General features: G+C 41.5%; 1 protein-coding gene across 1 annotated transcript in view; it reads right to left on the bottom strand.

Annotated features, from left to right (window-relative positions):
- The window catches only part of PI4KA (phosphatidylinositol 4-kinase alpha), a 96,098-nt gene that overhangs the window by 68,023 nt on the left and 14,506 nt on the right, over window positions 1-13,569 (bottom strand). The window contains exons 3-9 of the mRNA XM_081113583.1: window positions 10,846-10,939; window positions 7,728-7,816; window positions 5,205-5,277; window positions 4,351-4,610; window positions 3,758-3,824; window positions 1,774-1,922; window positions 70-135 (exon numbers count right to left, since the gene is read on the bottom strand). Of these exons, the coding sequence (XP_080969709.1) occupies window positions 70-135; window positions 1,774-1,922; window positions 3,758-3,824; window positions 4,351-4,610; window positions 5,205-5,277; window positions 7,728-7,816; window positions 10,846-10,939 (798 nt within the window). The remainder of the gene's footprint in view (window positions 1-69; window positions 136-1,773; window positions 1,923-3,757; window positions 3,825-4,350; window positions 4,611-5,204; window positions 5,278-7,727; window positions 7,817-10,845; window positions 10,940-13,569) is intronic.

Consider the following 13,569-nt stretch of genomic DNA (forward strand, 5'->3'; position numbering starts at 1 on the left):
CCCTCCCAGCTCTCTCCACGCAGAGGCTCCCAGCAGGCGGTCTCAGTGATACCCTCAGAAGGGACGTACCTCTAGCACACTGGCTGCAACTGCATCCAAGGACTTGAGAACAGGCTCCTCAACGATCTTCTTCACCTATCAGTAAAACAAGACCTCATGAGGCACCTGACGAACAGTGATAGACAGGAATGACAGCTCCTTTCACTAAAGAACAAATGCTGACGCACAAAAACACCTAACAGGCCCATGTGGTGAAGAATGTGCTAGAAAAGTAGGCCACAATATGTGAAAAATATTGAACTACATTCACAAAATGCCCTTAATTCTCCCTTCACTTGGAACTTTTCTCACCTAGATTGGAATGACATAAAAACAGAAAAGGTACCAACTCTCTTAAATTTGCTGACATTAGACTTCCACTTCCAGGATGCAAAAGTGTTCAGACTCCAGGCATCACTGACACTTCATCCACATCCCCTCCCAGGTGTCAAGAGCACCTTCACAGTCAATCCTCTGGTGCTGACGGCTCCTCCCTCTTCGCCTGGGCTCTTCGAAGCTGCCCAAACCGCAGCACACATTTTAAATTTCTAATAGAAGTCATTATTTCTACCCATTCTCTATACCAGCATTTAGTACAGGAACAGACGATCCTGTCAACGTGGGATCACCTGATGGAACTGCAGTTCCCCCCCACCCGGCCCCCAACCGTAGTACAAGAAAGCCTTTTCAGAATGTATAGATAATGATACACAACATGACAGGAGACTGAATAAAAAATTGCCTAGAAGAAAGCCTAACCTTGAAAAGTTAAAATATAGTAGAAAAACTAATTCCCTCTTTTTAAAAAAGGATCCGAAACATTCAGTCTTCAAATGGGATTTCTGAGATTAACTGAGAAAGCCACGGGCCACCCAGGCCACTGTTTTGTCTGAGACACTGACAATGAGGCGTTTAGGGGGAGTATTTCCTCCTCTGGACAGTAACTTCGAAAATATCCTAGGCCAGCGGTCACCAACGTGGTCCATGGACCAATGGTGGTCTGTGAGGTCCGAAAGGTTGGCGACCTCTGTCCTAGGCTATTAGTAATTGGTTATGGCTCTACCCTCACTAATTATCGCCTATGCTTTGATGTCTTCTTACACCTTCTGCCTAAATAAAGCCTTTCTCTGAGGGATTTCTTTCTATTCGTCCTCGCACAGGAGGAGAGGGCTGCTCTCTGCAGTGCATGCTTCAAGCTTTCGGAGGTGTCATTCTCATTCTCATTGTTAGAGTTTGTCTCTGATGATGTCTTCTTCACTGTCCCTTAGAATGTCTTGAAGAATCCCAGCTCAATTGTAACAACCTCACATCAAGGTCCATTTCAGGACTCAAGTCAATGGCACCAATGCCTTCTCTAATATCACCTCAAAGGCTATCCAAAGGTATCCAAATTGGAAAATTAGGTTTTGTATTGATCTGAATAGAGCACCCCTGGGATAGACAGATACCCTGAGCTGAGCTTTGACCCTGCCCTTGGTCTACAGATCCTTGATTTATTTGACACTGATTTCCTTACCTCTAAAATGGGGAGCATGGTGCCTCCCCAAAATGGTTATTAAATGAAAACAGACTGCACAATTGTGCCATGAATGTTACTTTCCTTCTTTCTTTCATCTGAAAATTATGACTACCAAGTTGTTCATTTGAAATACTGAAAAACTCCTAGTCTTACACCACTGGCAATTTTACTGACCGATAGAGCCATGGCCTGTTTATCCACAGCGTTCTGCTTACCAAGTTTAAGAGTTCCCGAAGCATTTCTAGTGGAACACTGAACTCCTTATATGTGACGCCATTGAAAAGAGGAGAAACTGAGAAGCTGGAACTGATGGTGGAGAAGTAGTAATCAGGATCCAGGGCACTCCCATCGGGTAAGTAAGAAACTGATGGGAAAGAAAAACAGACAGTCAGTCACAGTAACATGTGACCGGGATACTTCCTTAAGCTGATTCCCTCAATAACCAACTAAGACATAGACTCTGCTTTTGTTTTTACTCTAATTCCTTGTTTTTTAATTAAGAAGTAAAGGCTGGCCCTAGCCGGTTTGGCTCAGTGGATGGAGCATCGGCCTGTGCATTGAAAGGTCCCAGGTTTGATTCCAGCCAAGGGCACATGCCTGGGTTGTGGGCACAATCCCTAACAGGGGGTGTGCAGGAGGCAGCCGATCAATGAGTCTCTCTCATCATTGATGTTTCTATCTCTCTCCCCCTCTCTGAAATCGATAAAAATATATTAAAAATAAATAAATAAAATGAAAAATATTTTTTTAATATATTTTATTGATATTTTATAGAGAGGAAGGGAGAGGGATAGAGAGTTAGAAACATTGATGAGAGAGAAACATCAATCAGCTGCCTCCTGCACACTCCCTACTGGGGATGTGCCCGCAACCAAGGTACATGCCCTTGATCGGAATCGAACCTGGGACCCTTGAGTCTGCAGGCTGACGCTCTATCCACCGAGCCAAACCAGTTAGGGCAAATGAAAAATATTTTTAAAAAGAAAAAGAAAGAGGCTCTTTTAGAAAAAGAAAAAAAAAAAAGAAGTAAAGGCTAAATTACAAGTCCTTGGGGAGTGATGTCTCTCACTGGGGTGTTTCATGTCAAAGGCTCAGATATAATCATGGCCTAATATTTTCAACATAGACAATATAACAACATATGGGAAGAAAAAAAAGAATTACACCTTTTTAAAGGTTGAGAGATGTGGAGGACCATAGGGCTCCAAAGATTTACTGCCAAAATTAGAACTAAAATGCGAATTACTAGAAATTTCAAAATCAGAACAAAAACAGTCAATCGTCCAAAACATATTAATAATAAGCCCAAAAGCATATAATCATTTGAAAATCCATTATTTAAAAACAATGATAGAAGACTATGACTGAAAAATAAATAAGCTTGTGATACTTTCATATTAGACGTATAATATCAATCTATAAAGAACCGAATAAATTTTATGACTTTTTTTGAGCACTGGAGCATGGAAAAAGCAAGGAACTGAGTTTACTCCCATTGTGTAAAAGCTGGAGTACAGTTCTATGATGCTGGTGACACTGCTGACCTGATTAAAGGTGGATGGGTCCCAAGAAAGCAAACCAGCGACTTAAAACAAAGGGGATGTGGTGGGCAATAATACTGAAAGGAGTGGAGATGCTGGAGGCCAACATAATAAATGCTCATTAAAACAGGGAATGGCACCCTCGCTGGTTTGGCTCAGGGGATAGAGCGTCAGCCTGCGGACTGAAGGGTCCCAGGTTCGATTCCGGTCAAGGGCACATGCCCAGGTTGCAGGCTCGATCCCCAGGAGGGGTGTGCAGGAGGCAGCCGATCAATGATTCTCTCTCATCATTGATGTTTCTATCCCTCTCTCTGAAATCAATAAAAAAAATTAAAATAAATAAGTAAATGTGTGACACTCTTGAACAGGCCCATGGGCTGTTTTAAAGCCTGTGAAATCATTTGATCTGGCCCTGCCAAGGCATTAGTGTTAAATTAAATGTTTGATCAAATATAGCAAGTTAATTTTTAAGTTGATAATTTTTTATACCCCGCAAATGATATTATAAATATCCAAATGGCCTTGGCAGAAAAAAGGTTCCCCACCGCTATTCTAGATGCATGACAGCAGAGCATTAGTATTACCATCCCTGGCTCACCAGTAGTCACTATGAACCTGTTATCCAAGTGCTAGGTCAATATGAGGTTGTGAAGCCCACCTTCAAAGTAGTGAAAGGCGGATCCTCCAGGGGAGCTGGGAGGGGGCATCCCCCGTTCAGGGCTGACCTGAAACACACAACCATATTTACATATCAGAAAAGGCCAGTCAAACCTCAGATTTGTCTTAGACAAGGTTCTCTCTGCCAGCTCAATAGTAGTTGGACTTCAAGTTGTGGTTCACCTTCTCCATGATACCTGCCCTACCTACAGTGCTCTCTACTATATACCAAATCATTACATTCTTCCTGTTTAGACAAACATTTTATATCTGATGACTAAGCTGAATTAGTCTTGAGTTTCGTGTCCATCTTTTCTCCGTGAGTCAATTAGATACTTCTTAAGGGCACCAACTGTCTCCCACCAGGAATAGATTTTGGCACACACTGGCTAAGAAGCAAATACTTCATGACGAGGAGATGAAATCACTTATAAATTGTAAAGAGGACAAAGAAACCTTTTATATTAAAGAGAATTCTAGTGAGAACATTTTGTTTTCTAAGTTTTCTCAAGCTACACTCAAGTGGGCCTTTCCCCCACGTGAGCAATTCACAAGCCCTCTCTCCTCTGCTCTCGTCCAGGAGGGCAGCCGCACCTGAGAGATGCTGGACACGCTGCTGGTCTTCCTCTTCAAGGTGCCCTCCTGACACACGGTCAGCAAATTGCTGGGGAGGATGGAGCGGAAGTCATTGAAGGAACGCCTCCGAACGCCTTCCAGCTCCTCCGGGACTCGGAGGGAATGAGGAGGGATTTTGGGAAAGAGTTTTGAGAGGAGCGACTCTTCTGTGTTGCTATAACGCCCAAATGCTCGTGAGATTCCAATCAGGCATGGGATTGCATATTTGCAGAGGTATTCTAGAAGACAAAGTAAGAATGTTCTTATACCAACTTGTAACACTGACTCACATCTCACAACCCACCCACTAACGATGCACAAGAGTCAGGATAAGCCACAGCAACAGGGTCAACCCCAAAGGCTGACTGATGAAATTTTAATCTGGCATGAACAGTAACTTCAGACGTTTGCGTCACATACAACTGGCTTCTTTGGGAGGTCTTGGTCTATTCATGACACATCCAAATCATTTGTAAATGTAAGTCATGTTATCAGGCAGCTTTACTGTACTTAAACAATGTATTTATCGCTCCCAGGATCATACTGTTAGCTTTACTCTAGAGGAAAAATGACCTTTGGAAGTCAGACATGTTATAGATAAGAAACATAGGCCCAGAAGGATGAGGTGACTTGTCCAAGGTCACTCAAAAATTTTCAGGTGACATAGCTGCCCGCGTGACTGACATGTGACCTCTTAGCTAACACACAACAAAAACAATATAGGAAAGTTTTTATCCATGACGTATATAGGGTAGTAAAGAACAGAAAAAAAGACTTGAGGAAAAAAATAACCACAAAACCATTTTTAAAAAGCCTTGGATCTATAATTATACCTTTTTCTTGAATCTCCAAAGCCTGGCACATTCCCAAAAGGACATGCAAAACCTGCAAAAGTGCCTCTAGGATCTGTAATAGCCAAGAGAACAGAGAAAACTTATAAGCCAAATCAGAAACATGTTACAACATTAGTTCAGAATTAGAAGGAGCTTCAGACATTATCTTGTTCAACCTCATATCTGACACATAACTCCACACGCGAAAGCACTATTGAGGGGCCAATCAGCTGACCTTCCAGGAACAGAAACCCTCCCTCCCTGGGCTGGTCCAGAGTTCTTCCTAACACTGGGCCAATGTTGTCCTCCTGGGGCTGGCTTGCACCCACCAGCTATTGGGGCCGCTCCTTCCTCCATATTCTGCTAGCAGATGATAGACTCCTGAATCCCTTCTCATGGCTAAATACCTCTAATTCTTTCCATCCATTCCTTATGATCACAAGTCCTTTCCGATGCTAATTGTAGGCTTCTGATTTTACTGTAGTCCACTGTATCAGAAACTGTCTTGAATTGTAGTGCCCAGTAGAAAATTCATTAATATTCCAGGGATGCTGGGACTCACTGAGTAATCACCAAACTCAACACAGATTCTAGACTTTCATGTATGTGTCATTAGCTTTCTGACAGCTGCTTTCCACTGCTGGCTCCGTGAGCTCACAGATACATAAAATAATTAAATCTTTTCCACACATGCTGCTCCCAAGCTATGCCACCTCTATTTGCATAGCTGGTATTTTTTGCCTGTCACTGATCCCTATAAACCTCATGGTATAAACCTGAGTTCATCATGCTGGTTGTTTGTTAATGCCTCAAATTATGTTTTCTACAAATGAGGCCAACTTGCTTCCCGATCTTCATTCATGGACCTGGCTCATTTTACTTCAACAGTAGGGGGCAGGCTACCGGAAGCTCCTACTGAGCTGGCACCTCACCAGTCACCATCTGGGATGGTCCTTTGGACAGCTCCTTATTGTTTTGATGCTCAACGCATTTTCCAGGATATCAGGAGAGGACTTTTCCATTGCCTTGATAAAGACCAACTAGACTATATCCACTTCATTTCCTTCTACTAGTACCAGTCTTAGAAAACCAGGAAAAGAAAAGAATGAAGTGGGTCTGATATGACTTGTTCATAATCAAGTCAAATTTCTTACATTTTGCTAATATTAAATGATGCTACCTATGAAGACTTGAAAGTAAATATTTTATCCATTTCATATATTAAAATGATGCCCTTGTCTTCAGTGTTAACCTCCCTATTTTGATGTTATTTATAAAAAAGCCCTTACTTATAGCCTGTTAACTTTTTAATAATATGTAATTCTCACATATATAGTTATCTCCTTAACCAACCTACAAATAAAGAACTTAAACTAAGAAAGAAAGAGGTAGAAATACTAACAATAAAATCTATAACTGAATATAAGGAAAGGGATATTAAAAACTAAGAAGCAGATACAAAAAACTCAAAATTAGCTAGCTGAGAACATTTAGCATAGTGGCAAGCAACCAGGCACTCCTGGGCAGGACCTGAGGATGGATAGCAACATATAAAAACTGATTTTCAAAAAAATAATTCTGATTAAGAAAAAGTCTAGAGCCCTAGCTGGTTTGGCAAAGTGGAGAGAGTGCCAGCCTGCGGACTGAAGGGTCCCAGGTTCTATTCCGGTCAAGGGCACATGCTTGGGTTTTGGGCTCGATCCACAGTGGGGGGCGTGCAGGAGGCAGCTGATCAATGATTCTCTCTCATCATTGATGTTTCTCTCTCTTTCTCCCTCTTCCTTCCTCTTTGAAATCAATAAAAAATATTTTTTAAAAAGAAAAAGTCTAGAGATTATAATCATATTCTTTGTTTAAAAAAGAAACAGCCCCAGTTGGTGTTGCTCAGTGGTTAGAGCGTCAGCCTGTGCACTGGAAGGTCGAGGGTTCAATTACAAGTCAAGGGCACATGCCTGGGTTGCAGGTCTGATCCCCTCCACCTGGGGGGGTGGGGCAGCAACCAATAGGTGTGTCTCTGTTACATCTACGTTTTTCTCTCTTTCTCTCTCCTCCCACCCCCTCCCTTCCATTCTCTCTAAAAATCAATGGAAAAAGTGTCCTCACTTCTTGGATGAGGATTTAAAAAAAAAAAAAGTATGAAACATTTAAGTAATATTTCCAATAAAATAAACTAAGACCAAAAAAATCTGAGCACTTAAAGGATTAGCTTTAACTATCTAGAAAAGTCTTTCTGTGAAAGACTTTAATACCCATCATAGTCAGGAAAATGAGCTGCCTCTGCCTTTTGCTGCCTACCTCACAGGACTACTTGGAAAGCTGAATGAGATCAGACTCAAGAGATCAGTGGGTAACCGGGAAAATACTATAAGCAAAATATTAAATATTTCTTAGGTCTACTATTAATAATGTGGAATAAGTCAACATAAATAATCCAATCACTTCAGATTTGTTTTTTACTCCTGTCATCACTTTGGGACTCTTTCTGATCTTATAGAAATGCAAAACAATTAGCCATACATTTACCTCATCCCTAAGTGAAGGGTCCCTGTACGCCACATCAGACAGCAAGGTTACCAAACAGAAGCTGAAGCTCTCTGCAACTGGGAGGACACCTGGAATCCATAAAGACAGAAATCAGATCGTCAAATAGAGACACTGGGCCACACCTACTGGCCCCCCAGTTCAGTAGTTGCTTCTCTCATATGGCCTGCAAGCGACCCGTTTACTGTGGTGAATGCCCTCGCTGAGATGAATCTCAGAATAGATATGGGCCCAACATGTTTGCTGAGAATACTCCTTCCTTTTTTTTTTTTTTAATATAATGTTTTGGTTCAATAAACATAAATGGCCCTAACTGGTTTGGCTCAGTGGATAGAGCGTTGGCCTGCGGACTGAAAAGGTCCCAGGTTCGATTCCGGTCAAGGGTATGTACCTTGTTGCGGGCACATCCCCAGTAGGAGGTGTGCAGGAGGCAGCTGATCGATGTTTCTCTCTCACTGATGTTTCTAACTCTCTCTCCCTCTCTCCCTTCCTCTCTGTAAAAAATCAATAAAATATATTACAATAAAAATAAAAAAATAAACGTAAATGTTTCCTGAATCAGTTTGAGATTACACAGCCTCTCAACATGACAGATTCCATTTTTATTCCTGACCTAAATAAGAGTAAGAAATCAGTCTTGATAGTGTATGAGAGACAGAATATGGAAGCTAATTGTCAAATACCTATTACTGCTACTTTAAACTGAATTAAATGCTTGTATTTTCTTTTCTGCTTTATTTTAACAAATGGAGAAAATCCTAATAAGAACTTCCAAGGAGTTGTTCTATTCCTCCTAGGATTTTAAGCCCTTCCAGTACTGAGCTCCTAGCAGGGAGGATCTTGGGGGCACAGTCTCAAGGTCAAAAAGGGAGCATTACACCCAAAAGACCAAAAGCTAAGCAGCACTTCTATCAAGTGTACCTTCAAAATGTTAGTTCAGCTACTGTGTAGATCCAATCACTATTAAATATTTAATCAATTTTGAATACTAAGCATTTAACCCAGGACAAAGAGCTATCCAGTTTTATGGCCATATGCATAGTACATCACAGAAGACTGTTATATTTCCACTTTTGCACTTATTTTAACATGCAGCTCTAGGTAATTCTCAGACTTGACTGTGTATCAGAATCACTGGGAGGGCTTGTTAAACTGCAGACTGACTGATTCCCAGACCTAGTTCCTTTCTTTCTTTTTTTTTTTGGGGGGGGGAGAATTTTTATTAATTTAACCCAAGCCAAACTGACGAACATGCCAGGGAAAAGATCTCAAATGCTCCCTGACCCTAGTTTATAATTCAGTAGCTCTGATGTGGCCCTGAGAATCTGCATTTCTGACAAGTTCCCAGGTGCTGCTGGTGCTGATAATACAAAGATGGCACTTTAAGAACTACTGCTCTATAGTTTAAAAGCATAAATAATACTGCCTTAATAAAAAATACAAGAGCCCTAACTGGTTTGGCTCAGTGGATAGAGTGTCGGCCTGCGGACTGAAAGGTCCCAGGTTCGATTCCAGTTAAGGGCATGTACCTTGGTTGGGGGCACATCCCAGTAGGGGGTGTGCAGGAGGCAGCTGATTGATGTTTCTCTCTCATTGATGTTTCTAACTCTCTATCCCTCTCCCTTCCTCTCTGTAAAAAATCAATAAAATATATTTTTTAAAAAATACAAGAGTGAAATGTTACCCAATAATTGGAAATATCTCCAACAACATTCCCAACAATCTATAATAATAAACGCATAATATGCTAATTAGACCAGACGTCCTTCCAGACGACCTTCTGGACGAAGCTGGGGCTGCGAGGGAAGCCCGGGTCCTGGTTGCCAGTGGAAAGCCAGTGCAGGCAGCTAGGGGAAGGAAGGCCTACTCTTGCACAAATTTTGTGCATCGGGCCCCTAGTGTTCCAAATAATGCTAAAACTTCCATTCTAATACCAGTCCATGTATACAGAAGTATATTTGTTTTTAAATAAAATAACAGAAAAATAGAATCAATATCTACTGGTATTCTATTTCTTCCCAAATTAGATAACAAAGGTGGAACAGATGTTTGACTTTTTAGCAATGCTCTCTCTATTTAATTTACAGTCCTTTAAATTCCAGGACACATACATAATTTGGGGCCTGTCAGTTTTAGGCATATGGGATCACCAGAAATGATGAAAACCCAAAGATCAAGAGGAATACAGGAATACAGGAATCCCTCCAACAAAAGGACAGGGGCCTTCTTTACAGCCACCAACCCCCGCTGTATCTGAAGGTGGGCCTCAGGCATGCCTCAGAGAGAGACATTACAAGGAAACTTCAGTCTCGTGGATCATGAACTCTAAAATGTGGGAGGTCTTCAAGCTGGATTTGGAGTCTTGAGAAATCAGTATACAAGAATATCAGTATTTTAAGCGTTTAGCACAATGCTTGGCGTATAGTGGACCTATGTAAATATTTCAGAAGGGAGAGAACAAAAATAAGGAGGGCGGAAGGATGAAGGGAGGGGAGGGCCGTGGAAGGAAAGAGGGAAAAAGATGGTCTAACTTTTCCTTTGACCTTAAGGAGAGATCAAAATAAAATACAAATATGAATACATTCTACTTCTAAAGGTACAAAGTTTAACTGATACTTAGCAACAGCAACAAAGTCATAAAAATATTTATGGTGCACATGGGGTTGAGTCCTGAACATCCATTTCACCCTTCCTTTTTGGACCAGCAGCAATACAATTTGGAGAACTGCCCTCATTCCAGGAGTGAACCTATTCATCTAAGGGCAACAGAGACTGGTTCAGGGACAGGCAGGTGAACAATTCTGGCCAGTAAGACATGAGAAACATTCCTGAAGGTCTCAAAGTTCCTGTTCACTCTCAGAGTACAATGGAAAGCTGGCTTGGTCAGCCCTGACCTCTCCCTCCATCAGCCATGGGCCCTGGACAACAGTGAGTAGCACGGCCCCCTGTGGCTGCAGGCAGGCAGTTTTCCCACAGCCAGGAGTGGAACCATCTAGAAGCATCCTAATTGATATGTTAGTATAACTGAACACTTGATTCTTACAGACAATGAACATATATATTCTTCCTTGCATTCAGGGAAAACATTATATAAAATTACCTCTGCCTTTCCGAGCTGTGCTTTCTTCTACCCAATACACTTTTGGAAGACCTTTAAGGAGTCGAAGAAGGTAAGGAACCACAGAATCTTTGTGCTTAAAAACAAAACAAAAAAGATTATGTTTAATAAAATGTGACTGGTAGCTTTTTAGCATAGATTAAGACCAAAGGAAAGAATATCCACATCCTAATCATCTCAAAGATGAATATTCACATGGCGTCGCACCCTTCCTGACTGCCACAAGTGCTGAAGGGAAGGGCTAAAACCTGCCCTTGTGGAGATGAGTGCCCAGCCTGGCTCTGGCCTCCTCTGGGGGGCCAGGCCCCCATGAGGCCCTCTCCAGAAGAAGTGCACACATTCAAAACTGCCTTCACTAACAGGTGTTCAGACTGCCCCAAACCCTTCAGTGGGCCCCAGGATCACATCCTCTGGACTGGAGAGAAGCTCAAGCTCACTAAACTTGGTGATACTTCCATTGTTCATGGTCCTTGGTTGTTTTGGGGGTGTTTTATTTGCTTTAATATTCTGCTTCATGTTTCTACTCTCGAATTAAACATGAGATTTTATAGCCATCATTAGCCAACGAAAATGTACTTTCTTCTAGTTTCCATACTAGCCAATCAGTATATGACTTCATAGCCTTACATTATTGCCTCTTTTGGTTGTTTACAGATGCTCCAGTTAAAAATTAGGTTAGTGTGCTCCAGAGGAACATTATTTGATGTTCTAAAATGTTGAAAAAACATGTGGTGGTTTAATACACGGGTGCAAGTTCTGTGACACTCCTTCCACTGAAAGGTGGAGTTGAATTCACCTCTCCTGGAAAACGGGCTGCCTTAGAAACTTGCTTCTAGTGGATCTAGAGCAGCGGTTCTCAACCTGTGGGTCACGACCCCTTTGGGGGTCGAACAACCCTTTCACAGGGGTTGCCTAAGACCATCGGAAAACACATATATAATTACTTATTGTTTTTGTGATTAATCACTATGCTTTAATTATGTTCAACTTGTAACAATGAAAATATATCCTGCATATCAGATATTTACATTACGATTCATAACAGTAGCAAAGTTACAGTTATGAAGTAGCAACGAAAATAATTTTATGGTTGGGGGTCACCACAACATGAGGAACTGTATTAAAGGGTCGCGGCATTAAGAAGGTTGAGAACCACTGATCTAGAGGGTAGTACATATGAGACAGCCTTCCCAGGCTAGGTTAGAGACAGCAGAGCAGCTTCCACCTCGCTCTTCCTCTGGACACTAGCCCTTGGGTCCCAGGCACTATGGTGTGACACAATGACATAGCTCAGGTCACATGGAGAGGCTATATCCATAGAGGTGACCTTGCCGAGAGCCCCAGGTAAGGTTCCAGCCAACAGCCAGGATCAAAGCCCAGACATGACATGAATAAGCCTTCAGGTGATTCCAGCCCCCAACCTTCAAGCCACCCCAGGTGATGCCAAATGGAGCAAAAACAGTGACTCTTCTGAGCTCTGTCTACATGAGGGGAAAAAATTGTTGTATTAAGCCACCAAGTTTTGAGGTAGTTATGCCACAATTGATAACTAAACAAGAGAACCTTCTTTGGTGAAAACAAAACAACTTATCCTCTAGGATAAAAAGGAGCTGGTTACATCTGTCCAGGATCCTAGTATACTAGGATATAACAAGCACAGTACTCCAAAGGACCCTGCAAGACACGGCCCCCTGCATAGGATGTGTCTAACCACTGTGTTGTATATCTGCCAGTAATATAAAATAATACTGATACTGAAAGTCAACTGTAATTAAAAATAAAAATTTAAAAAGAGCCCTAACCCATTTGGCTCAGTGGATAGAGCATTGGCCTGCGGACTGAAGGGTCCTGGGTTTGATTCCGGTCAAGGGCACATGCCCAGGTTGTAGGCTCAATCCCCAGTAGGGGGCGTGCAGGAGGCAGCAATCAATGATTCTTTCTCATCATTGATGCTTCTATCTCTCTCTCCCTCTCCTTCCTCTCTGAAATCAATTTTTAAAAATTTATATCCAAAATGTATAATAAAAATGTAGGATTAAATATATTATTTTGATCTTAAAAAATAAAAGGCACATTAACATGTACTCTAAAACAATTTATATATATCACAATTTTGAAAAAGATAATATTATATCAAAACTATATCAAAGAATACAGTTTGTGGTTACTCTGAATCTGATTGATGAGCATTTTACCTGAGATTGAAAATCAAATCTACTCTAGAGCAGCGGTCGCCAACCTTTTGGACCTCATGGACCACCAGTGGTCCAAGGACCACCGGTTGGTGACCTCTAATTACTTCACAAAGCATTTTATTTTATTTATTTTATTTTTTTAAGAGAGATTTTATTTTACTTTATTGATTTTTTACAGAGAGGAAGGGAGAGGGATAGAGAGTTAGAAACATCGATGAGCGAGAAACATCGATCAGCTGCCTCCTGCACACCCCCTACCGGGGATGTGCCCGCAACCAAGGTACATGCCCTTGACCAGAATCGAACCTGGGACCTTTCAGTCCACAGACCGATGCTCTATCCACTGAGCCAAACCGGCTAGGGCAAAACAAAGCATTTTAATTAACTTTCTGGCAAACAAGCAAACAAAAACCCTAATTTATTCACATAGTTCAGAAAACAAAATTTTGTAAGGTGTACATTAAAATGTCTCATTCCCATTAGTTTCATCTACTCTGTCTTGCCCACTACT

The sequence above is a fragment of the Myotis nattereri genome (genome assembly GCF_964212035.1).
Source record: "Myotis nattereri genome assembly, chromosome: 19".
NCBI lineage: Eukaryota > Metazoa > Chordata > Mammalia > Chiroptera > Vespertilionidae > Myotis > Myotis nattereri.